We start from the raw sequence: 26,033 nt of genomic DNA on the forward strand, positions 1-26,033 counted from the left end.
TGGCATCTGTGCAGCCTTGTTTATTCACTGTGTTCATGGAAATTATGTTGCTAGGCAACAACCCCTACTACTGCAGTTGACTCTTGTGGGTTTGTCGCCATGTTTGCTAATTATGGCCATGATGAACATAATAATAGTTTAACTAAATAGCACTCCTTTTCTCTACCTGGATGTTTTAGACATTGTTTGTTTGCCATCAGTCTGTAGGGCCTAACGTCTGTGATGTACTCAAGGTTTAATGTGCTGGGGTATTTTCAGTCAGTGTAACATAATAAAAATCCTAGGCTTCCGTTGGTAACCCTCCTTCACTATGATTGTTACTCAGTAGTACTCATTTATACATACTCCAGTTTAATCACTTGTCTACTGTTACTTTTGCACTTTGGTTAGATCCCACTAGGGCTGACCCCTATTAGTCGATTAGTCGACTAATTGGTCGAAAGGAGCCGTAGTCGATTGCCAACCTCTTAGTCGAATACAAAAAAAAAAAAAAAAGTATAATTTTTTTTATCATTCTTTCCAAAAGAAAAGAGGCCTAGAAGCATGGCTAACGCTAATGGCACGCATACCAGAGGCTAACTGCCTAAGAAAACAGGCACAGAGGCACTGAAAGAGGATTTCACCCATCTAATGAACACACTAGACTAGACAAATATCAAGATGTATCCATCAGTGGACCAATTGCATGCTTTTGCAGAGGACAAGAAGCCTTCAGTCGACTCCTTCAGACATTAAGCACCCCCCACAGCCCAAATGGAATGATAAATAAAAAATAAAATAAAATCTTTTTTTAATAGTCTACTAACGGCACATTTTGGCCAATCATAGTCGACTATCCAAATCCTTAGTCGGGGACAGCCCTAGATCCCACCTTCTTTTCATTGTACTGTACTTTGTGCTATATATTGACAATACGTTTGAATCCAATCTGATTCATGTGTTTTTGGTTTTGCACCCATATTCAATGTTTAACATTTTACCCAACACTACTAAACCTGTGGAACATTCTACTTCATAACCCATGACCTCCCTATCATTATTATTTGTAGTGGGGGCCTATGTGTTGTTCAAGGGCACTGCACTTCTGAGTAGTGAACGTGTCTTTGTTCACTTGGGGCCTACCCTCTGCAAAAATGTTCCCAGCTGGTGGATTTGAACTAGCAACCTTCTACTTAGATACTTGCTGTTCTACCCGCTAGGCCTGCCTATTCGCCTCGCCGCCATCTTTTATTTTTGTAGATCGATATGAACGCATTCCGACGAGCTGATGACTAATTAACTTCTGTGTGTGTCAAAACACAAACATGATGGCGGTGAAAAACAGTCTTGAGTCATGTGATCATGAGCTTGTGATTTAGATTCTGCCTGTTTTGACTGTTTTGGTTCTCGAAGTGGCACTTTAAGTGGAAGGTTTTACATTGCAGTGGACGGGCACTTCCGCAACAGTACCTCACATTGATTACATCAGCCTTGGCCAATATGGCGGCGAAGTGAATAAGGCTAATAAGGCCCATAGAGGATAAAATCCTTCCCATACTGTATGTATCCGCTTAAGTCTTTAAGCTAGTGCGATGTGTCTTTCAATGTCTGTAACACATTTGTAAGCCATATCCTGATAATGAAGTGGTAAGCCTCTTTGGAGCAGGGGTCATATTATTGGCTTGACTGTTACTGGATCAAAGGAACTAATCTCTGGCATGGATTTTTAAAGGGAGATGCAGCGCTGTCTTAAATACTTCGAACGAAGCTTGGTTCGATGGCATGAGCTTCAAACATAAAAAAACAAATCAAAGTGTAAAAAAATATATATATATATATTTTTTTGCCTCCAAAATGCATCTCCAAGGGAATATCCCTTGGAGTTGTACACGACGGCGACGCCACACAAAACATTAATAAGGCTATGCCTATGCTGCTACCTGTATGACTAATGTGTTACCAAGTTGGCTAATTTAATTGTAATCATCTGCTTTTGTAGGTGCATTGTCTGATATAATTATAAATTATAAATTATAAATTAAATATAATATAATTGTTTGCTTGATAGACGAAGGTTGCAACATAATTATGTAATGTCATGTCGTTGGCTGTGAGAGCAGCCCCACTGCACCCAGGCAGCGCAGCCGAGTGAAACCTTGTTGGCTGCGTCACAGTCACGAAAGGGGCTACTTAATTAATTAATCCAATCCACTTTATTTATAGAGCACATTTAAAGGGGAACTATCTTATAAATGGCCTTTTTCAGTGTTTAGCATAGTTTCCTAGCTATGTGGACTTATATTAATATGATCTATGTCTCTAATTCTCATATTGGCGCATTCTTCCAATTCTCCTCTCACAATATTCACCCTCACTGAACTGAGTCATTTGAAAATGTGATGATTTGTGATGTCAGAGAGACACCGCTGCATGATAATGTTCAGGCGCCGGCGCCGCGGCGCAGTGGTTTAGGTGGCCAGGCTCAAAACAGCTCGAGATCTTGAGGTAGAAAAATGCTGTTTTTGAGGACTTGATTAGAAATACAAAACAATGAATTAAAAAAAATATATAATTACAGAGGTGTTCCATAAACTCACAGGAATTGTGTAAAAGTGCCCAAATAGTGAAAGAAATAGTAAAATAGTTCCCCTTTAAAGACAACAAAGTTTACCAAAGTGCTGTACAAGTCCCACAACATAAGATAAAAAAAAATATATATATAATAATAATAATATTATTATATTATAATATATAATAATTTAATATTATAATTAAAAACTATTTTTTTTAAAAAAAATTTGAAGCTTCGATTGCCAAAAAAAGCTTCGAAGGTCAGCCCAGATTTCAGCCTTTACGTTAGTTAGTCTCTCATCCTCTCATCCTTTCCAATACTGTAGATCTGGCTGTACGAGGTCACCTACTGTATATGCTCACTTTGAATGATACATGTAGGGATGGGAATTGATAAGATTTTATCAATATGATTCCATTATCGATTCTGCTAATCGATCCGATTCTTTATCGATTCCCTCATCGATTCCTGATAAATTTATAATTTTAATAAATAAATTGGAAATGCAACAGAACTAAGCTGGTTAGAATAACAACATGCAACTTGACATTTCTGATTGTCATTTATTGTTGAGCCCCCATGCCAGAAAAATACAAAAACTGTAAAAAAAAATTAACTATACACTTAAATAAAATAATATATTTGAGATTCTCTTAAACTAATTTAATCTATTGAACTGTAGTTGCATTCAACAGGTCGTTATTGCAAAAGAGAATTCGATTCCCATCCCTAGACACATGTGTGTTTCTTGGCTTTATATTCAATGGTTGTGACTATCTTGTTGGACAGACACCAGGGTTTAGACCAATGGTTGTGACTATCTTGGTAGACAGACACCAGGGCTTGGATCAATCGGTGTGACTATCTTGGTGGACAGACACCAGGGTTTGGATCAATTCACTTTTCAGGTCAATTATTTGACTAGACTAATTATTTTTCACAGCAGACATTTTGACTTTTCCTTGATGCATAAACACAGGTGTATCCATAGACTTACAATAATGCATAGTTATGTCTACGGTAGGCAGAGCCTATTCGATGGACATTATGTATTTGGTACCATGAGTGTGTGTGTGTGAATCCGCAAAATATCTTGCAAACTATAGGACCGATCAGCCTGTGCTTTGGTGCAGAAAGTCACAAAGACACAAGGATGAGAGTGTGTGAATATGTTTCACATCAGGCAGCAGGAAGTATTTTTAGGGAATTAATGTCCAGCATTCTCTTTCATGTAGTCCTTTGTGTAGTTGTGGTACATATTTCTACCACCAGAGGGCAACAACAAGGAAGGGCTTCAAATGCAAGGGCTTCAAAAGCTGCCACCAAGACTACTGCAGGGTGTCAGCACAGAGACAGTGCAATACTACAGACAGTTGACCAGCGGGTCAGCACAGAGACTACTTGGCCACTCCCTCCTCCCAGGATGCTTTGCGATTGCAGCAAAATATGTGGCTCTAATTGTTTTATAATATAAAATAGTTGCTAAGTGTTGTGTTCCATGTTATAGTGTGTTTAAACCCAGCTACAGTTATTTTTGTATTTTAACCATGGGTGTGGTGTGAGTGTTGAAATGACCACCTCAGCCTTGGTTTCCATATGTAACAAGATTAGCAGATTCCTGATTGTACAGTTAAAGTATCGATTTGGAACACTTCTGGTTTGAAACAATTGATCTGCGCTAATTGTTAGGCCCTTAGGCCCGTTTGCCAAGAAGGCAGCATACAGAAAGTGTTCACATATAACAACATTAAAACAAACAAATAAAAACAAGATAGTAAGCACACAAATACAAAATAAATAGAGCAAATGTCTTCATATTTCTATATTAAAAAACATGATCACTCCATGTCAAGAAGATGTCCAATTTCTTCTTTAAATTGATCAATTCCAATGAGGGACTCTCATGTCCTTCATTCATTGGGGGGAGCTATTTATGACCCACTATCATGCCACAGACATGAGCACCCATTCTAATGAATTATTCTGTATCTATGTTTATCCATCTACATCAAAAGCCAAAATGTTTGCTGTGAAATTCAAATAGATTCTTTAATTGAAAAAAAATTAAGTTATCCTCATAAACGCATGGAAAAACACACAAAACACACATATACACACACACAACAGACATCTCCAACATGGGATGTAGCAACATTCCTCACCATGGATAGCTCTGCAGGAACAAGCCCAGCTCGAGCCTTCTTACTTGCCAAGTTCCTTCTCAGTCACTGAGTCACCAACAACAACAGCTAGGCTTTTAGTGGTAGTCTGCTGGAAGAATGCCTTGCGACTTGTTAGCTGAAGGGTGACTGTGTGACGGCCAGAGACATGTTTGGTGCTGAAGCTAGTGATCAGAACATGTGTTTCATTTAAGCCCACGGCACAGCGTTTCCGTTAGCCGGTAATTACCGGTATTTGACTGGCAAAATCTGTTGAAGTCCGACATATTTAATCTCTCCGGTCATAGTGTCCGGTGAAAATAGTTCCCTCTGGGCACAGTTTGATTATTTGAATTGTATTTGGATGGGCTGGAGTTGGGTGGCCTATGCGATGAACGAAACAATCATTGCGTTTGTTGTCGTTGCTTCGCTCAGCGAGAGCTTGCTGCTGGATTTGCGGAAGGCATGCAGCTGCAGACCCACAGAACCCACCAGCTTTGCTGGCACAGTGCGGTCCCCAGACCTGGAAAGCTGCTCTGCGGGTCTGCAGCTGGATGCTTCTTGCAAACTAACTGCGGCCGGCTCGCGCTGATAACAGCTTTCATTGTTGGACCGGCTGCTTGGTGGAGCAACGATGAAACGAATGTAATGAATCGTTCGTCGCATGGGCTATTTAATTTTGGCCTGTTTTGGTACGGTTCGGGTGGTCAAGTTGTGCTTGGAGGGAGTTGTTTTCACCGGACATTATGACCAGCACCAAGTCTTTGGGAGGTGGAGATATACATCACGCAAACCCACGATAATGCTGCCGTCTCTCTCTGCAAGATTTCTCAGTTCTTCGCTTGATATAATTAATACAAATGTCCAATATAACGGAATTCGTTAGCTCATAAAAATGTGATTATAACAGACTGCTGTTTAGTGTCGGACTGACTGCCCACATAGCACGGCAGCTAATGAGACGTCTTGTCCTGGTTGTGGTGTGGTGTGTTGCTGCTCACGTTTCATCTGGAGTAGGACAACATAACAAGTCCTACGGACGATTCCTGCTTTCAAATCCCAAATCTTCCTGTGATGGCTCATTTCCCTTTTCTGGGGAATTATTACGCATCTGTTTGCTAGATTGGAACATAACACAGAATCAAGGTCTATCCCAGGCGGTCAGCCAAACTCAGGTTTTTGCTTTTGCTCTCGTCTTCCAAAAAAAATCCTTTTTTGGGGCGAAAGATCTGCCAAGTTGTATTACTCACATCTACAACACGAGGTCTTTATGCGTTCAGAATTAGAATGATTCGTTGATCACATAAACACGACGCCGTAAGAAAACACCCTCTGCCTCTTGTTGACATGCCAAATTCCTCAAACTAACTGTCTGAACTGTGTCAGCTTTCAGTTTTTTATTTATTTATTTATTTTGTACGTCATGGGAATTGTCTGATGATGCATGCTGCTATGGTCTTCAGCTGACAAGCACGCAAAGGTATCTGTTAGTTTATGAGCACTTGATCGGTCTTCAGATGGTGTGACTAGAGCATGACTTCAGACAGTGACATCAATGATGGATGTCTGGTGTGTGTGTACTGTATGTGTGTGTGTATGTGTGTTTGTGTGAAAACCTATTTATGTCACACAATGATCTGTAGTCCCTGCAAGCTGTTAAATCATCTCCAAATAAACTACGTATTTCCTTTTTGTGGTTTTAAATTCAAACGTGTATGTGTGTGTGTGAGAGAGAGAGAGAGAGAGATTTCTGCAAGCTGCTAAATTCACTTTATGTACATTATCTACACTATGTTCTGTTGTATGCTATAAAAGATGTAACAAAAAGGTCTGCGTGCACTATGGATTTTGGAGGCAAATTCATCCAAAAGTTGATAATACAAGTATTCAGATTCAGTTCCCTGATTTTGAGTATTCCAGTGGTCTACATTACTGATTTACAATTCTTAAGCAGGTAATCAGTAATGTGAGGGATTACATTTAGTAAGTTACCTTGGAACTGGGGAGGATGCACTGACAATACTGATTGGAAAATCCACCCTAAAACAGAATCTACATTGTTGTTATTCCAATAATCTGGGACAGTCAAGTCAATATCTATAAACACAGACAACTAAGTGTCTCCCTAAAAGCTGGAAATCAGATAATCGAGCCTCGAACCTGTGACGTCACCAAGTGATCTCTTAGAGCTGGTCTGTTGACCATATTCACACATCAGCCATTCTGCTCTTAATTATTTCATGCTCAGGTTGGGATTTCCTTCCCATAATGTACCCATATCCCGTACTCGAGTTGTGAAAAAAAACAGGGGGGATGGCCAGGGCTGCAGATCTCATGAAAAGTTTGGGGGGGGGCGCAGAGTAGGGGGGTCCGGGGGCATCGTCCCCCAGTAGAAAATGTTAATGATCTTAATACGCAAATGAAGCTTTTAGGAGTATTTTGAAACTAGAATTACAGAGCGGGAGTAGATACACTACTCTTGATAGCACATATTATTGGGGGGGACAATTCATATTTTTTCAAGTTTGGGGGGACATGCCCCCCCCCCCCGGATCCGCAGCCATGGGGATGGTGGATTTTATCATATGGGGACATCATTTGTGCTGATAATGGCAAAAAAATGCATTGCATGCGAGCGTACATGCTCCTTTCTCCGTCAATATTTTCAATATGCGCAAAACTAAATGTTGAAATAGCAGTAATTAAATACCATGTTCATTGATAAAATGACATAAGGGATGGGAAGGGGGGATGGCCGTTTTAGAAGGGGTATGATATTGACCGTTTTTATTTCAGTGGGGATGCCATCAGCCCTCATCCTCCCTCAACTCGAGTACTGCCCATATCCCAGTTGAATCACCACAGTTACTGTCATAGTGTTGCTCCATTACTCACTGGCTCTGGAGCAGCTCCCAGAATGGTCTCCTGATGATGTCATCACTTGAATCTCATCTCTTCAGTTTACGGAGAGACTTCATTATTCACACATTGAAACTAACCCGTATAATGTTATAGAAATTACGTAGGCCTATATGATTTTCACTTGATGGAACATGCCATCATTTCCCTTGGGGGTCGGACCTCCTGTTTGCTCCCGCATGCGGTAGAACAAAGGCCTTGTCTCAGCCGAGAGGATTTCTCAGAAATGGCCAAAGTATCGCGCATTTCAGAAATCGGTCAAAATAGAGAAATTACATTTTTGAGTGCTTTGAACTGTTGTATCTGTTTCCTTATTTGCAAAACTTAATACGACTTGTAAATAGGTTTAATTCTTGCTAGATGGTATGGCTGTAATTATCCCGGTTTTCCAGAGAACTACATTGCGTCACGTAAACGCACATACACACACGCGCACACACACAGTGAGAGACAGAGCGGTGTGTGCGCTTTGAATAGGTGTTAGACCCCCGCAGAGACTTGTCAGACTGTCGCTACCCCCCTCCAGATTCTAAACAACACATTGGCTTTTCATAATATGTATGAATTATCTCTCGCAATAATATCCACGGGACTCGACTTTTTGCCGAGTCGTTGTGCGAGTTTGACGTTTCATTTACTTGATCACTGTAGGCTCATGACAGCAACCAAGTGACTATCAATCACTTGGTTGAAACGTGATTCCGGAGTGATACCTAAATGCATTCCGTTTCATTCAGAGAGAGAGGGGGGGGGGGGGGGGGGGGGAGGGAGAGTGTGTGCGCGAGCAGCTCATGTGAGCTGCTTCGTGTTTCTCACGTTGTCGCTCTCTGCCCAATATCATAATATGAGGCACCGTTGGTTGCTTAACACCTTCTCCAGAGCCAGACAAGTAGATGGATACCAATTTCCTCTCTGTGGAAATTGGTATCTTGGTATCTATCTTCTTGTCTGACTCTGGAGAAGATGGGAAGCGCATTTCCCATAATGTTGGCATGTTCCTTTTTAAGTATCGTCCAAATCCAGGGTACCGATCTGATCCGTTGCAAAACAGGATTTGAGATGACATCTGTTTTCTCCATTAGCATGAGGTTTCTTTGTGTCCGAAAATTGAGAAAATAAAGTAGCATTGCCTTTGACTTCTGACATGGTGCTCATGACTCTTTTTTCAGTATTGGGGAATTACAAGCATGCTACTGGCAGAGTATCCCAGTATCTCTGGTACTGGCCCAGTATCCCAGTATCTCTGCTACTGGCCCAGTATCCCAGTATCTCTGGTACTGGCCCAGTATCCCAGTATCTCCATCTCAGTATCTCTGCTACTGGCCCAGTATCCCAGTATCTCTGGTACTGGCCCAGTATCCCAGTATCTCTGCTACTGGCCCAGTATCCCAGTATCTCTGGTACTGGCCCAGTATCCCAGTATCTCTATCGCAGTATATCTGTTACTGGCCCAGTATCCCAGTATCTCTGTTACTGGCCCAGTATCCCATACCAGTATCAGTGCATCCCTGTACTCAGGGTACAAAATAGTTACACGCCCAGCGCCATTGACTTGTAGATTTATTCTTTGGCGATTAGAATTTAAGGTCTGCCCGCCACCTGGCGGCTAACAAAATACACTGCATCTACCGCTTCTCCTCCGCTCCAATCCACTCCCTCCAGGCCGCTCACAGTGGTTTAACACTGATGTAATATACATGTAGTACAATGCCAAAGCAACAGATGGCGATGTACAAACATGAAGGCCATTTTCAACCAATGAGAAGGGTGAACCTGTGATATCCTGTTCAGGCTTTGTCACTCACATCCTGTTAGAAAAAGTTTTGACGCCATTGTTGTTGTCGTTAGCTTACATGCTAACGTTAATGGCAGCGACCATAGCATTGTGGCTAGGCTAGCTATCATCGCTTAATAGAGCTAGTGAATGGATAAACAACGTTATTTAACATTGCAGAATGGGTACAATTACAATGCGGCTCAATACAAACAATTGTTAAGGGGCCCAAGGGGTGTAGACTGTTGTAGTTTGAGCTAATTTACACCATGCTCAAAAAAAAATAAAAAATCTGCCGAGCGATGTGGCGCGGGGAGCGGGGAGCGCTCGATTCAAGGTGAGCGGTGAGCGACTTGGGGGCGGGGTCAACATGAGCGATTAGCGGAGCAATTCGTTTCCTTATATCGCTTCCTCCAGGGTTCCAACTTGTGTTGACAAAATGCAACCCTGCTCAGCTACGGGGAATCAGCGCTCTCTCTCTAGACTAGAAAGGTGCACTCAGTAGAGCACAGATGTCCGCCAGGGCGGCAGCCACACATAATAATAATAATAGATTGGATTTGTAATGCACTTTTTGTTCACTGGGATCCCAAAGTGCTACACTACAGTACATGGTTAAAACAGTTAAAAAAATAGAAATAAAATAGTTATTAGTAAAACAAATAAAATAAAATACAGAATAAAAATAGAACATAGTTAATTAAAAACATAGTATAAACAGACTATTTAAAAACAAAAGCGCAATAAAATTAAAATAAAAAGCTAACAGTCAAAGGCCTTTTTGAACAGGTAGGTTTTCAGGCTTGCCTTCTCTATCTATCTATCTATCTATCTATCTATCTATCTATCTATCTATCTATCTATCTATCTATCTATCTATCTATCTATCTATCTATCTATCTATCTATCTATCTATCTATCTATCTATCTATCTATCTATCTATCTATCTATCTACCTCTCTCTCTCTCTGTTCAATGATTTAAAGTGGCCAAACGTTACAATATAAATACTAATTGGATTTTTGGCTGGTAAAAAGTCTGCCCGGCTGGTAGTTTTTCAAATCTACCAGCCAAATGGCTGGTAAGTCAAAAAGTTAAGTTTGTTCCCTGCCTGTACTTGAAAGTAAACACGCTTCTGTCACAAGCCCTTCACTCTGTGTGTGTGTGTGTGTGTGTGTGTGTGTGTGTGTGTGTGTGTGTGTGTGTGTGTGTGTGTGTGTGTGTGTGTGTGTGTGTGTGTGTGTGTGTGTGTGTGTGCGTGTGCGTGTGCGTGTGTGTGTGTGTGTGTGCACCTCTGCAGGGGGATTTCACATGGAATAGCATGTCGGGGTGTAGTGTGGGCCTGAGGCCGGTCCCTCTGCAGGGCCTGTCAGAGCTTGAGAGGCTCCGCCTACAGGAAGTAGCCCTCAGTCGTCTACTGCAGGACTGTGACCTGGCCTGCACCATCACCATCCCTAAAGGTACACACAGACACACACACACACACATGCACATAACGCATGCATGAACACACACAAACTAGAGGTGGGCAATTAATAACATTTCATTTTCAATTATGATTTTGACCAGGTCGAGTTTTTCAGTTGAATTATATTTAAAGTTCAAGGAAATCATAATTTTTTTGTTCAATAAATGCATGATGTTTCCATAGTCAATGAGTAATCGTGCATTGTGAATAATTGTGATCTCAATATTGACCAACATAATCGTGATTAATAATTGTGCAGCCCTAACACAAACACACATGGATGTACATAGTCACACACACACACACGCGCGCACGCACGCACACACACAAACACACATTTATGCATATAGTATACATATTGTATAGTGCATCCCTCAGTTTCTTAGGATGTTTGTGGTGGTAGTGGAAAGTCCAGGCGGGTACCATACACAGTGTGTTCATGCATTGCAATAAATACCTCTAATGTGATATTTAGAAAGGCCCTATTGTGAGTTTTGCATTGTTTTTACAGAATGAGGGGTTGTCCCAACACTTGGGAAAATGTTAAATATGTGCCTTTCCTGCAGTTCATCTGTAACAAGAACCCTCCCTCTTGAAACAAGCCATTCAGAATTGCAGCCACCTTGTATGTGTGTGTGAATAGATCTTGATAAAATGTGTGTACAAGAATCTTCTCTTTTATACTTAAGAGTTTATCAAAAATATGTTTCTGACTAAATGTGTAACTATAAGATAATTATGCTATTGCTGTATCTTTAGTCATATTTAATATGCAACCGTCTAGTCTGACAATTTGATTTGAATTTCGTTCAACGTTATAGGCTCATGCACCACTGCTCGATTATAGGCACAGAAACAACCCATTGAAACAGAGGGGTTTTCTTCAGCAAAACAAACATTAATTACATGTTTAGGGGACCTCAAAGACCCTAGTATTCTGAGCTATTTGAGCTACTTGAGCTACTACTATAGAGGTTTGCTCAGGATGTTTATGTAGTTGTCTCTCTTCCAACATGGCTACCTGTAACCACTGGTAATTTTTTTTTTAAATTGCCTCATTTCTGTGCAGTGGGTAGTAGTAGTATTAGTAGGAGGAGTAGACCAAACACAGACAAAGCATGATATTACTGTTCCACTGCAGGTAACACTTACCATAACCCTAACATTAACCCTTACCTTAACCCTAACATTAACCCCAGCAGAAACTGAAAGATAACATATAAGATTTTTCTTTTGCTTGGCCATTAGTGACAACCATGGAAAGTGGGAAATGCAAACATTACCTGTATGTGCAAGGCTTCTATTACAGAACGAATGTACATAGTCCCAATTAAGTATATGGTGAGTGGAACATGCAGTACAGGGTTGTCCTGTTGTCACTATGCCATGTCTGTCTGTCATTGTGTGAAACTAGTGAGTTGTTGAATGTCCCGGCACTATTGTATTGTCACCAAGACAAGTTAATTCTGCTGAAACAAGTGTGTCTGACTCAGTTGTTGGTATTTGTGGTAACTGGTGAGCCTGATGTTGTGGTGGACTGCTACAAATATGTGTATGTAAACACACACACGCACACACACACACACGCACACACACATACACACACACACACACATGTCCCTATGGGGATGAATAAAGGTTGATTTTATCTTATCTTAGTTCCCCTCCTTATCCAGCTGCTTACCATTCAGCTAGAGGGGCTATTTGTTCCTGGGCTACAGCTCGTCACAACATGTCTTACCCAACATCAACACATTTTTGGTATAATTAGCAGTAATGGCATTCAGGGTCTCTTTCTTGTGCGTGGAAGATAGCGTTTAAGATAACAAGTTAAGATGTTAAGTACTATATATGAGCAATTAGGCTTTTACAGTCTTGATATCAGGACCTCCCGATGTGAAGATGGAGTCCTTTGAAAGATATCTACAAACATGACAAAAATCTGGTTATCATTTTGATATGAAAGCCTTACGTCTCCCTGACTGCACCGTAGCCTCTGTATGAAAGCCTTACGTCTCCCTGACTGCACCGTAGCCTCTGTATGAAAGCCTTACGTCTCCCTGACTGCACCGTAGCCTCTGTATGAAAGCCTTACGTCTCCCTGACTGCACCGTAGCCTCTGTATGAAAGCCTTACATCTCCCTGACTGCACCGTAGCCTCTGTATGAAAGCCTTACGTCTCCCTGACTGCACCGTAGCCTCTGTATGAAAGCCTTACGTCTCCCTGACTGCACCGTAGCCTCTGTATGAAAGCCTTACGTCTCCCTGACTGCACCGTAGCCTCTGTATGAAAGCCTTACGTCTCCCTGACTGCACCGTAGCCTCTGTATGAAAGCCTTACATCTCCCTGACTGCACCGTAGCCTCTGTATGAAAGCCTTACGTCTCCCTGACTGCACCGTAGCCTCTGTATGAAAGCCTTACGTCTCCCTGACTGCACCGTAGCCTCTGTATGAAAGCCTTACATCTCCCTGACTGCACCGTAGCCTCTGTATGAAAGCCTTACGTCTCCCTGACTGCACCGCAGCCTCTGTATGAAAGCCTTACATCTCCCTGACTGCACCGTAGCCTCTGTATGAAAGCCTTACATCTCCCTGACTGCACCGTAGCCTCTGTATGAAAGCCTTACGTCTCCCTGACTGCACCGTAGCCTCTGTATGAAAGCCTTACATCTCCCTGACTGCACCGTAGCCTCTGTATGAAAGCCTTACGTCTCCCTGACTGCACCGCAGCCTCTGTATGAAAGCCTTACATCTCCCTGACTGCACCGTAGCCTCTGTATGAAAGCCTTACATCTCCCTGACTGCACCGTAGCCTCTGTATGAAAGCCTTACATCTCCCTGACTGCACCGTAGCCTCTGTATGAAAGCCTTACATCTCCCTGACTGCACCGTAGCCTCTGTATGAAAGCCTTACGTCTCCCTGACTGCACCGCAGCCTCTGTATGAAAGCCTTACATCTCCCTGACTGCACCGTAGCCTCTGTATGAAAGCCTTACATCTCCCTGACTGCACCGTAGCCTCTGTATGAAAGCCTTACATCTCCCTGACTGCACCGTAGCCTCTGTATGAAAGCCTTACGTCTCCCTGACTGCACCGTAGCCTCTGTATGAAAGCCTTACATCTCCCTGACTGCACCGTAGCCTCTGTATGAAAGCCTTACATCTCCCTGACTGCACCGTAGCCTCTGTATGAAAGCCTTACATCTCCCTGACTGCACCGTAGCCTCTGTATGAAAGCCTTACGTCTCCCTGACTGCACCGTAGCTTCTGTATGAAAGCCTTACGTCTCCCTGACTGCACCGTAGCCTCTGTATGAAAGCCTTACGTCTCCCTGACTGCACCGTAGCCTCTGTATGAAAGCCTTACGTCTCCCTGACTGCACCGTAGCCTCTGTATGAAAGCCTTACGTCTCCCTGACTGCACCGTAGCCTCTGTATGAAAGCCTTACACCTTTCCAGTATTAGAAAATGAATCTTGTTAGCAGTGATGGGCAAGCTACTTGGAAAATGTAGCAAGCTACACTACAAGTTACTCTCGATTAAATATAGCTAAACTACAATGGAAGCTATCCCCAGAGAAATGTAGCAAGCTACACTACAAGAACATGGCTAAAATAGCTAGCTACATCGGCACTACTTTTTTTTTTTTTTTTTTACTTTGTGATCAAGTTTACACCAAACAAATAGGCAGGCAAAAAAATAGCTCAGTTTGATTGTTTATTATAAAACTGAAACAAGCCCTCGGTCTGGCTTTTTGTGTCATCCTTTTAACATGAGGAAAGAACTGTGGAAACGTAATAAATAAAAGGCAGTGAAACAATAATAAAATAAACACAAATATATACTCCCTCTATTGGAATGGAGACTTTTCAGCACAGGATAAACTACTGTTTCAACTCAAACCACAGTAACAAAATGACAATAACCTGGCCAAAGAAAAAGTGCAAGAAACATTTGTCTACAAAATAGACATTAACGAAATCCTATGTAACATTTATACATTCTTAAGTACGGAAATAAGCAGCATGGGGTAATTGGCATTGGAACTATACTACTACAGTATGTACTCAGAGTATAACACTCAAGCTTGACACTGCTAGACAAACAATACTATCCTTGGCTGCTAGATATGTAACTCACAAAACATTCCATGGCCACAGGTTGAGAACCACTGGTCTAGGACGATCTTTTCCCTATTTTTTTCTTTTCTCCACCCCCCAATGTACAGTGTACAGTGTCCCCCTACCCCAACCCCCCCCCCCCAATGTACAGCCCCCACCCACCAACCCCACCAACCCAACCTCCTCCAATGTACAGTTTCTACGTCAAATGTATATACACTCTTTTTCTGGACACTTTTTGTATCACAAACAGTACTGTATTTGCAAATCTGATATGTCATAAATGTATAGATGTAGCAGTACTGTCTATCTGTATGTCATGTGTCATATATGTTATGATGAATTGAAAATGGGGGACCCTGATGTAAACAAGACGAAAGTCTTTCTCTGGTCTGCATCCCCTTAACAATTGTATGTATTGAGCTGTACTGTACTGTACCCATTCTGCAATCTGTTAATACACTTTTCAATCAATCAATCAATCAATCAATAATATTGTTCATAGCAGCTAGCCTATCTCAGACAGACTGTTAGTTAAAGCTGTTGATAAAAAGTGCACTGACTTGTGTGCTGTTTGGGAACAGTTGACAATGTTTATGTAAAGACAGTAAGGGTTTTCATCAGCTCACCTGAATATGTGTTCTCAAGTTAGTATTGGACGTGTGGGACGTCGAGAGCAGCTTCGTTTTTGGTTGACACAATAAACACCTAAACACATATGTTTTAGGCGTTTTTTCAGTCAAACTCATAAACGTGTCCAGGTAGGGCCATGGAGATGCAGTGTTGTTATTGTTGTTGACATCATCTTCATCAATGCCATCAGTGGAAACATCAAATCCCTCTGCCATTATTTCGCGCTGTTATTGTAAATTCATCCATTCATTCTCATTCAGTGGTCTGCGTTTAGATTTTCACTTCCTGGTTTGCGGCCTGGAGTCCCGCCCTATCCTGCCTCTGATTGGCCTACCCGTAATATTTTGGCCTACCATACCCAATCGTGAGTCGTCACTCATATCTAAACATTTTTTTCTCCTCGCAGATCTTCCTGTCTAGACTGCGAAAGTAGCGTGTAACGTTTCTCGTCGCTACGTTACTACTTCGTTCTATAAATAGCTCCGCTTCAGAGAACGCTACCCTGGTTAAAAAGTAGCGAGCTACCAGCACGCTACTGAGAATTGTAGTTAAGCTATGTAGCTTCGCTACTTGTAGCAAGCTACTGCCCATCACTGCTTGTTAGCCTATGATGTGAAAGACACGATTTCCACGTGTTAAACGCTGGGGTGACTGGGGTGTAGGACTTTAACCTCTAATATGGGGTCACCAGTGAGACATGTTGGGTCTCACTGGTTCTGCATTAGAAGCTGATAAGAGGTTTATAACCTCTTATTAGGGATGCCCCGATCGATCGGCCACCGATCGTTATCGGCCGATAATTAGTATAAATATGCGATCGGGGAATTCCGATAATTAGTCATATTCGCCGATCGCGGAAACTGATCAAGTGGATATCTCACTCGCTTGTCTCAGACGCACAGGACCTGCAAACTGCTCCTCCTCCCTAGCCCCGCCCGCCCCGTGTAGAGTTTGTAAACAAAGAGGTGCGGCTCCTCTGCTGAGTCTAGATAGTGCATTCGACCTGAGCTAACGTTAGCTACCTAGCTATCGTTACTGTTTAAACAAAATTACCCAGTCAACTATTCACTTTTAGTAGGCATTGTCTAACGGTATTTAGCCGGCTAGCTACCGATAGCTCCTGATATCAACAAATGCTCCAGCAAGTCTTGTAGTGCATGTTGATACCTCCGTTAGCTCGCGTTAGCTTGCATTAGCTGACGTTAGTTCACTGTTCAAAACGAAATGTCCCATTGAACTAAAGTTCTGTCTTAACGTCATCTAGCCGGCTAGCAGTAGCTACAGATAGCTCCTGATATCAATGTCTTATAACATTGATTGAATGCGTATTCGAGCTGAGGGCTTGCTGAATGTGAAATGACCAAAGCATAACGTTACCAATAGGGTCCCGCTGCAGCGCCGGAGAATCCTTTTTGGTAGCTGGAGGCTACTAGAGTACACACAGACAGTGGAGCTGTTTGCAGATAGCGAGCATTTTGACTTGTTGCGTGGTGGCGATGTCTCGCAGATAATACAAGTACAAGTCTAATTATATAATATATATATTTTATTAAAAAAAAAAAAAAAAAATGTATATAAAATAATTTTTAATTTCTTTTTAATCAAAAACGATCGGTATCGGATCGGTATCGGCCGATATGGCTCACGACGATCGGTGATCGGTGATCGGTGGCAAAAAACGTGATCGGGGCATCCCTACCTCTTATGGTTCTTGATTAATTAGAAGTGGACACTTAATAGCTGTAATTTGGTCTTGTTGTTGAAATAGGGGACTATGAGCTATTAAATAACGTATACATCATTATAAGTCATCACAAATATCCGTATCATATAGTTGTGTGCTTTAGAAGGATCATTTAAAGGATACATTTTCAATGTCCCATTACAGGGTAACTATGCAGCTGACAAAGATGTTACCCAAATTTCAGAGTTGATAAGAGAGATTGTTCACTATTTCTGCAGGAATTCTCTAATCTAATCTTTTATCAATTTTATCATTAGATGTGAAAGAGGATTCATACATGGAGATCTGAATATTCATATAAGACCCCACGGCTATTGAGCTCATCAACCTACTGGACAGGTTTGAGCTGTAATACAACACATGTACATGAACCCACTCATCAACATAGCAATACTCTAGATTTAGTGATAACAACAAGGTTGAACATTGATAGTGTCAGTACTCGAATGTCCTATATCCAACCATCACTGTGTATTTTTGTTATGCTAACCTAATCTTAACAACGACCAAAACGGAGACCATTGTTAGGCAAAGGGTACTAGATGACATGGCAGAGGAAAAGTTGTCAAATATCATGAGGCTGAATCATCCAGCCTGGACTGCTCTTTAAACTGCATGGTTGAAAATCTCAACTATTTTATAAAAAAAAAAATTGTATTTATTTATTAACACAAAGAGTTAAAAAAAAGAAAAAAAAGACATAGCCTAATAACCATATTGTGTAGGAGAAGTTTAGAAGCCTTATCAAGAACTTCCCCTGTTTTGTAAAATCAAACACACAAAAATATACATATTATTAAAAAAATACCAGTAATACATTCAAAAGATATGTGTTAATACAAACATACATACACACAGTACATACATGCATATATACTGCGTACATATACATAACCACCCACCCACCTGGCTACAAACCTACCCACCCACATAACCAAATGCATTTTTTGGATATGCTAGGATGCATAGGATCAGCTGCATTCCTGAGGTTGGACCCTCTATACATCACTGAGAACTGAAGCACCACAATAAGGTATATCTATGCAGGTCCCTGGACTGACGTGTGACATATGAATGAAAATCCGAATTAAAATGGAAAAAACTATTAAAACCATTTGGTAGATTGTGATAATCATAAATGCATTTGTACACAAATATATATATATATCTGTAAAGAATTAACCTCAGACACTACACCTTATCATTTACACTGGATACTGTCGCTCCATTGAAGGTCAAAACGAAGTCAACTGACAAAGTCTCCCCATGGTTAAACAATAGCAGTGTTGGTCAGAGAATCTGTAGAGCTGCTGAACGAAAATGGAGGAAAACTAAGCTCACTGCAATATATATATATACTGTATATATTGGGGAACACAATGCAAACACAGATACCATATGCCCTGCACAAAAAGTAACCATGGGAAAGTTCACATCAACTGAGCTCTATAAAACTGTAAAACTGTCATGGAATGTAACTCCTCCACTTCCTGTATTGACCCTATATCTACAGCATTTTCGAAGCGGATATTCAAAAGTATTTCACACCATGTCCTAAAGATTATAAATACATTACGTCTGACTGGCATCCCAGATGCATTCAAAACAGCCTTCGTAAAACCCTTACTAAAGAAACACAAACTAGACAGTAATGTACTGACCAACTATAGGCCGATAGCCGATACAAATTGGGAACCTTTGTGCTGGTTAAGCATATGCATATTTTATGTTGATGGCTAGCCTTTGTCTATAATGTGGCCACAAAAATAGAAAGGTTTAATTATTTTGTTTGTTTGCACTAAATTAATACTTTGACAAATGTAGCCTATATTTTTCAGTCAGTTCGGTCTTTGTGTGCCAAACATTATTTAAGGCAAACCGCTGTAAACCTATTTTTTTACCAAATAAATGAGAAGCATGTTTAAATCAGCAATGTCTCTTGCTGTACCAACATCTCTCCTAGCTCTAACCAGTCACTGTCAAAATGATGTGCCTGATGTAAAACTGCCCCATTCTTTCAGTTTTTGCATGACTACGTCCTTGAGAATAACTGAAAAGTTGGATTATTTTGAGGCTATATATCTTATGCTGATGTATACCGAACCGAACCGAAAACCGTGACCCCAAAACCGTGATATGAACCGAACCGTGGATTTTGTGAACCGTGCCACCCTTTCTTTAGTGTATCTTTGAGTTCCTCAAGCTACTTTAGATGTGTAGTTTATTTAATGTATCTTTGAGTTCCTCAAGCTACTTTTCACGGCGTGGGGTTGTCTGTCTTCACCCTGCGATCTGTTTTCACGTCAGCTTTGCCCCCATTCATGGATCACATTTCCTCTTCTGATGTGGGCTTAGCTCCCCTCTGCTAACATGGGAAAGACACATGCGAGTCATACAATCCAGTCAAAACAGTCTCCTAGTATGAGATCTTTGGAAATAGAACTGGGGGGAAAAATCTAAGAAAATATTGTGTAATAATGAACAATAGGCCTATTGTATAAAAATAAACATTGTCGATGTGCCTGGAAATAGCAGGTGGTGCACTAAGTTTCCTTACCTAACTGTTTCAGGGGGAGGGGAGGGGAGGAGAAAGGAGGGGGGGAGGGGGGGAAGGAGAGGAGAGTGTGTAGAGCAGGGGTGTCAAACTCATTTTCACAGAGGGCCACATCAGCATTATGGTTGCCCTCAAAGGGCCAAAGACCGTATAAATGTTAATGTAATGTAAAATAAATGTAGCTACACATTTACATATTGTTAAACATGGTGTTTCTGTATTTATTACTTATTCAAGTTATACATATTGCATATTCATTTGCATACATGTACAAATATATGTTAGCTTATGTTATTTTAACAAATAATTTTAGTTTATCAGAACCCCATATTACTCCACCAATCAATGATCAAACCATTCAAGTAAATAACAAAGAAGAATATCATCAAATACAAGCTATGACATTAAGTTTGTTCAAAACCTTTTTGTCACAGTCAAGAGGGGCAGAACTAACAACTGTGAGCTGCAAAGAACACGTGGGACAGATGTAGCAGATGTTACAAAAACAAATGGCTGCACACAACCTTGCAGAGGCCATACATCCAACTAATGGAAGATAGTTTAATTAACTTTAATTAACAGATTGCAGAATGGGTACAGTACAGTACAGCTCAATACACACAATTGTTAAGGGGATGCAGACCAGAGAAAGACTTTCGACTTGTTTACATCAGGGTCCCCCATTTTCAATTTGTAATGAAATTGCTATTATGTGTCTGCATGAACACACAACTGTAACTGTACTCAAAAATAACAAAATAAGGGTTGTCTCAGTTCACAACTATATTGGTCAAGTTTTGGGTGGGACTTGTTTGCGTCCCTACAGCTTCTTATTCAATTGAGCGAGATGCTCGGTTATGTCACACAGCCAGTTTGCATCTGACAGTTCAGACAATATTTCTTCAACCCTTTGTTACCTATTCCGCCTGGATCTTTTTTGTATTTTGGGCTGTAAAATTGTCAAAGAATGTCTGAGGAGTAAGTGCTTTTGGCTTTTTTCCTTTGTTACCTCAGATGTTCAACATACATGTATGTGTAAGAATGTGTAATAACTAAGGCTGTCAAAGTTAAAGCTTTATTAACGCATTAACCCACAATTATTTTAACACTGCTATCTACTAAAATCTTTTTTTTTACCTGCGCTCTTGGGGGGCCACATCAAATGACGTGGCGGGCCGGATTTGGCCCACGGGCCGTGAGTTTGACACCTATGGTGTAGAGGATTGAATAGTGAGGAGGGGAGGAGAGGAGAGGAGGGGTGTATAGGAGGAGGCAATAGTGGAGGAAAGAGGAGAGGAAGGAAACAAAAAACCTTGCATCTCCGAATGGGTTGAATCTTCAGGAAAGAAAATGTCAGATCGACACCCACATGTTTTGGAAATCATACATTGGGGCTTTGAATGGGTTTCATCATGAGCTCTACGGCCATGAAACCACCTCACAACACGAGACCCATGGAAACAATCAATTCAGGGACAAAAATAAATTGGCGATACAAGGTTTCACCCGTCCGCAGCTATATGGATTCAGTTTAGTTTGGAATATAGGGCGAGGTGTGCACAGGCATGTCTTTGTGTAGACAGTTACATATAGATGTAAATTAGAACTCACATTCCATATTTTAGTCATGACAGCATTAACGACTCGTCTGCCGCCGTCTACCTCGTCTCAGATTGTGTAACAGTTTAGGGAAAGACTTCCAGAACAGTGGAATTTACGTAGTTCTCGTAATTTAGTTCTCATGTTTTAAACGTAAAAACATATTTAGATATTTCAGTATATCTACACATACTGTACTTTTTTTTTTGGGAGTTTAGCTCAAATGTGCATTTGAACCAGCTGGTTGTAACTTAACCTTTTATATGCATTACCATAACCTAATCCTTACCTTAACCACTCCTTTTCCTATCCCAACCTTAACCCGACCCTAACCAGGGAAATTGCATCCCCTCTGACATGGTAAAATAAATAAATAAAAGTGATAACATGAAGTATAACTTTTATTGGGGGTCTGTTTTTTTAAACTGTAGCACTTCATCTCATTCCAGATGGCCAGAAACGTAAGAAGTCGTTCAGGAGGAAACTGGATGTGTTGTCCAAAGAGAAAAGTAAAGACAAAGGTACCATCATATCTCAATTAAGTCCAGCATTACATCCAGCGCTTGACATAAACTTTTTGGCTCAACCAGCCACTGTGGCTAGTGGTTTTCCAAAGTCACTAGCCACTCAGCATCTTCACCAGCCAAAAATCACTCACACACACACACACACACACACACACACACACACACACACACACACACACACACACACACACACACACACACACACACACACACACACACACACACACACACACACACACACACACACACACACACACACTTTAATACTTTATTTGGTTCCACAAATTATATTACATAAACAGGGAACCAAATGTATCGGGCCAAGCAGCACTGAACACTTAAGGGTACACATAGCACCTCCTTCTCCACGTGGCTAAGCTGCCAATAATAGTTGAGACAGAGCAATATTTGGCAATTTGTTTGGCTTTTCTTTTAGACATTGCAGCAATTCTCAGACGGGTCATGGTGCATTTGTGTACATGGCCAAGACCTCCGAACACAAGTACACTATATCTACACCTGTACCCAAGGTCAGCCATCACACTGAGCAGTGGTTGGTATTTGATATACTTGTCCCGGAAGGCCTGGTCCATGTACAGATCAAAGGTACAGCCTACTTCTATGACCAGCACCTCTCTGTGGCTGGTGTCAACAAAAACAACGTCTGGTGTATTTGGTATGTTAGCAAAAACATCGTTGGTGAGGCCAAACCACCCACCCACACACACACACACACACACACACACACACACACACACACACACACACACACACACACACACACACACACACACACACACACACACACACACACACACACACACACACACACACACACACACACACACACACACACACACACACACACACACACACACTATCCAAATATCCAGTTCGTTTTTATAGTGTAAAGTTTGGCTACTTGAGAGAGAGAGAGAGAGAGAGAGAGAGAGAGCGAGAGAGAGAGAGAGAGAGAGAGAGAGAGAGAGAGAGAGAGAGAGAGAGCGCCCGACGCACGTAAGCGGCACTGCGTTCCGAGAGAGAGAGAGAGAGCGAGAGAGAGAGAGAGAGAGAGAGGCCACTGCCGAATTCGACCCGCATTTGGCGGGTGTTAATGTCAAGCCCTGATTACATTACATCATAAAGTAATGGCAGTATGGGGGGAGTCTCAACACTCTCCTTCTCACAAATAGTCTCCAGATAAGTCTTACACACACATACAGACACACAGTCAGTGATAATATTATTGTTAGTCTTTCCGACTCATTGAAGATAAACACAGCTTCTCTTTAAGGTTTGTGGATAAAGAGGCTGTGATCACTGGGTCTCGTTGGACCTTTGCACCCTCCCAGCTGCGCCGCGTTTTCTCACACACTGGCCCGGGTCGGCCGCTGACAGTGGAAAGGGCTCGTCTTTGATCCGTTTTGGCTGGAGCTGTGTGGAGCCCAGTAGAGCAAAACATTCTCAGCTGTTTATACCCACAGAGCAGCACTGAGTGAAAATATACAGTAAAGAAGACGTTGTGAAAAGGGAGGGATGGGCCGCTTGCTTCAACAACTCAAGTTCAAGTTCTTTAATAGTTGTCATACAGAAGTACAGAATACTTTCATACAAAATGCTTCTTACTGTTACGCTCCAGAGACTGTGCTAGACAAGATAGTATCAAATAACATAATAACATAATATAGCATGAATTTAGAAGAAGAAAATGAGGTCACAGTGTTCGGTATAGACATATGTACAATGTTCTGAGTTACCATATAATATACAATACACAATACTATGCAGTGTACTAATGTACAGTACTATCTAGTGCAAAGCAGAAATGGGATGAGGTACAATTTTAGGTACAATTTACAGTAAGGTGTACGAGTTGTAGTGCAATCCTTCATCCATAAATATAAAGTGTGGGGAGTGGGTGCTACAGTGTGTTTGTTTAAAGTGGGTGTGTGCTATAAAGTGTGTGGAGTGGGTGCTACAGTGTGTTTGTTTAAAGTGAGTGTGTGCGTGTGGATGTGTGTGCTATGTGCGTTTGGTGGTTGTTGTTGTGTAGTGTTCATTCATTGTTCGTTTAGCAGCCTGATGGCCTGGGGATAGAAGCTACTTCTGAGTCTTTCTGTGCTCGCCTTGAGACTCCGGTATCGCTTGCCTGACCGCAGCAGTTCAAAGAGGCAGTTGTTCGGGTGACTGGAGTCTTTAATGATTCTCTTAGCCTTGCCCTTGCAACGCTTGTAGTAAATGTTCTGGAGGGTGGGGAGCCCCCCTCCAATTGTGCGTTCGGCTGCACGTGTCACTCTTTGTAGTCTGCTTCGGTCTTTTGCAGTGCTATTCCCAAACCAGGAGGTGATGTTGCCGGTCAAGATGCTCTCTATTGTACATGAGTAGAAGTTCTTAAGGATCTTCTGGCTGACCTGGAACTTCCTTAGGCGCCTGAGGAAGTAGAGGCGTTGTCGTGCCTTCTTCACCACACTGTTAATGTGTGTGGTCCATGTCAAGTCCTCGGATATGTAGGCTCCGAGGTACTTGAAGCTGTTGACTCTCTCAACCGGTGCCCCGTCGATGCTGAGGGGGCTGTAGTCCTTGACCCCCGACCTCCTGAAGTCCACAATCATCTCCTTTGTTTTGCTGACGTTCAGGGAGAGGCTGTTTTCCTGGCACCATCCCGCCAGGACCTTGACCTCTTCCAGGTAGGCCCTCTCGTCGTTGGCAGAGATCAGGCCCACCACCACTGTGTCGTCAGCAAATTTGACGATTGTATTGCTACTCCGCTGAGCCACACAGTCGTGTGTGTACAGGGAGTAGAGGAGGGGACTCAGAACACAGCCCTGGGGGGCCCCTATGTTGAGGGTGATGGATGAGGAGGTGCAGTTGCCTGCTCTCACCACCTGGGGTCTGCCAGTCAGGAAGTCCAAGACCCACTGGCAGAGGTCATAGCCCAAGCCCAGGTCCCTGAGCTTGGCTATGAGTATGGAGGGGACTATGGTATTGAATGCCGAGCTGTAGTCGATGAATAGCATTCTCACATAGTTCCCCTGCCTCTTGTCCAGGTTTGATGCTGCTGTGTGCAGCACATGGGATATGGCGTCCTCCGTGGACCTGTTGGGGCGGTATGCAAATTGCAGGGGGTCCATGTTGATGGGGAGGGAGGAGCAGATGTAGCCCTTTACTAGCTTCTCAAAGCACTTCATGGCTATGGAGGTGAGAGCTACAGGGCGGTAGTCGTTGAGGCAAGCAGGCTTGGATTTTTTGGGTACAGGGATAATAGTGGACTTCTTCAGGCAGGTGGGGATGACAGCCTGTTCTAAGGACAGGTTAAATATGTCAGTGAATACTGGGGCCAGTTGGTCGGCACAGACTTTTAGGACGCGGCCGGGGATGCCGTCCGGACCTGCTGCCTTCCTGATATTCACTTTTTTAAAGGTCCGCCTCACCTCATGCTCTGTTACCCTGAACACTGCGCTTCCATCAGCAGCCGACCCCCCCCCCCCCCATTGCCGAGGCTTGTGAGCTGGTGTTGTTATTACCAGCATCAAACCTCGCATAGAAGGTATTGAGGTCGTTTGCTAAGGAGATGTCACTGTTCAGTTTGAGGGAGGCGCCTTTGTAGTCTGTCATCGTTTTGAGCCCCTGCCACATAGCTCTAGAGTCAGCTTGTTCAAACTGGAGTTCAATTTTATCCCTGTAGCGCCGTTTGGCCTCTGACACTGTCCTCCTTACGTTGTGTCGCGCCACCTTGTGGTCATTCATGTTGCCTGCCACTAGGCCGTCATTGTATGCTTTGGTGCGCTCTCTCAGAGCTTCACGGACGGATTTGTCTACCCAGGGTTTTTGATTTGGGTAAACTTTCATTTTGGTAGTGGGGATTGTTTCTTTCACCCTAGTACAAACATAGTCCAGCACTGTCTCCGTGTAGGCATTAATGTTATCTGTGTCGCGGAACACAATCCAGTCTGTGTGGTGAAACACTGACCGGATCGTCTCTTCT

At 42.2% G+C, this 26,033-nt stretch overlaps 1 protein-coding gene across 2 annotated transcripts in view; it reads left to right on the forward strand.

Annotated features, from left to right (window-relative positions):
• Positions 1-26,033, forward strand: part of LOC311225570 (rho GTPase-activating protein 6) — a 173,976-nt gene that overhangs the window by 93,093 nt on the left and 54,850 nt on the right. For both annotated transcript variants that reach the window (XM_084310919.1, XM_084310920.1), the window contains exons 2-3: positions 10,704-10,863; positions 21,971-22,042. In XM_084310919.1, the coding sequence (XP_084167045.1) occupies positions 10,704-10,863; positions 21,971-22,042 (232 nt within the window). The remainder of the gene's footprint in view (positions 1-10,703; positions 10,864-21,970; positions 22,043-26,033) is intronic.

This window comes from Notolepis coatsorum (genome assembly GCF_963971535.1).
Source record: "Notolepis coatsorum genome assembly, chromosome: 3".
Lineage (NCBI taxonomy): Eukaryota > Metazoa > Chordata > Actinopteri > Aulopiformes > Paralepididae > Notolepis > Notolepis coatsorum.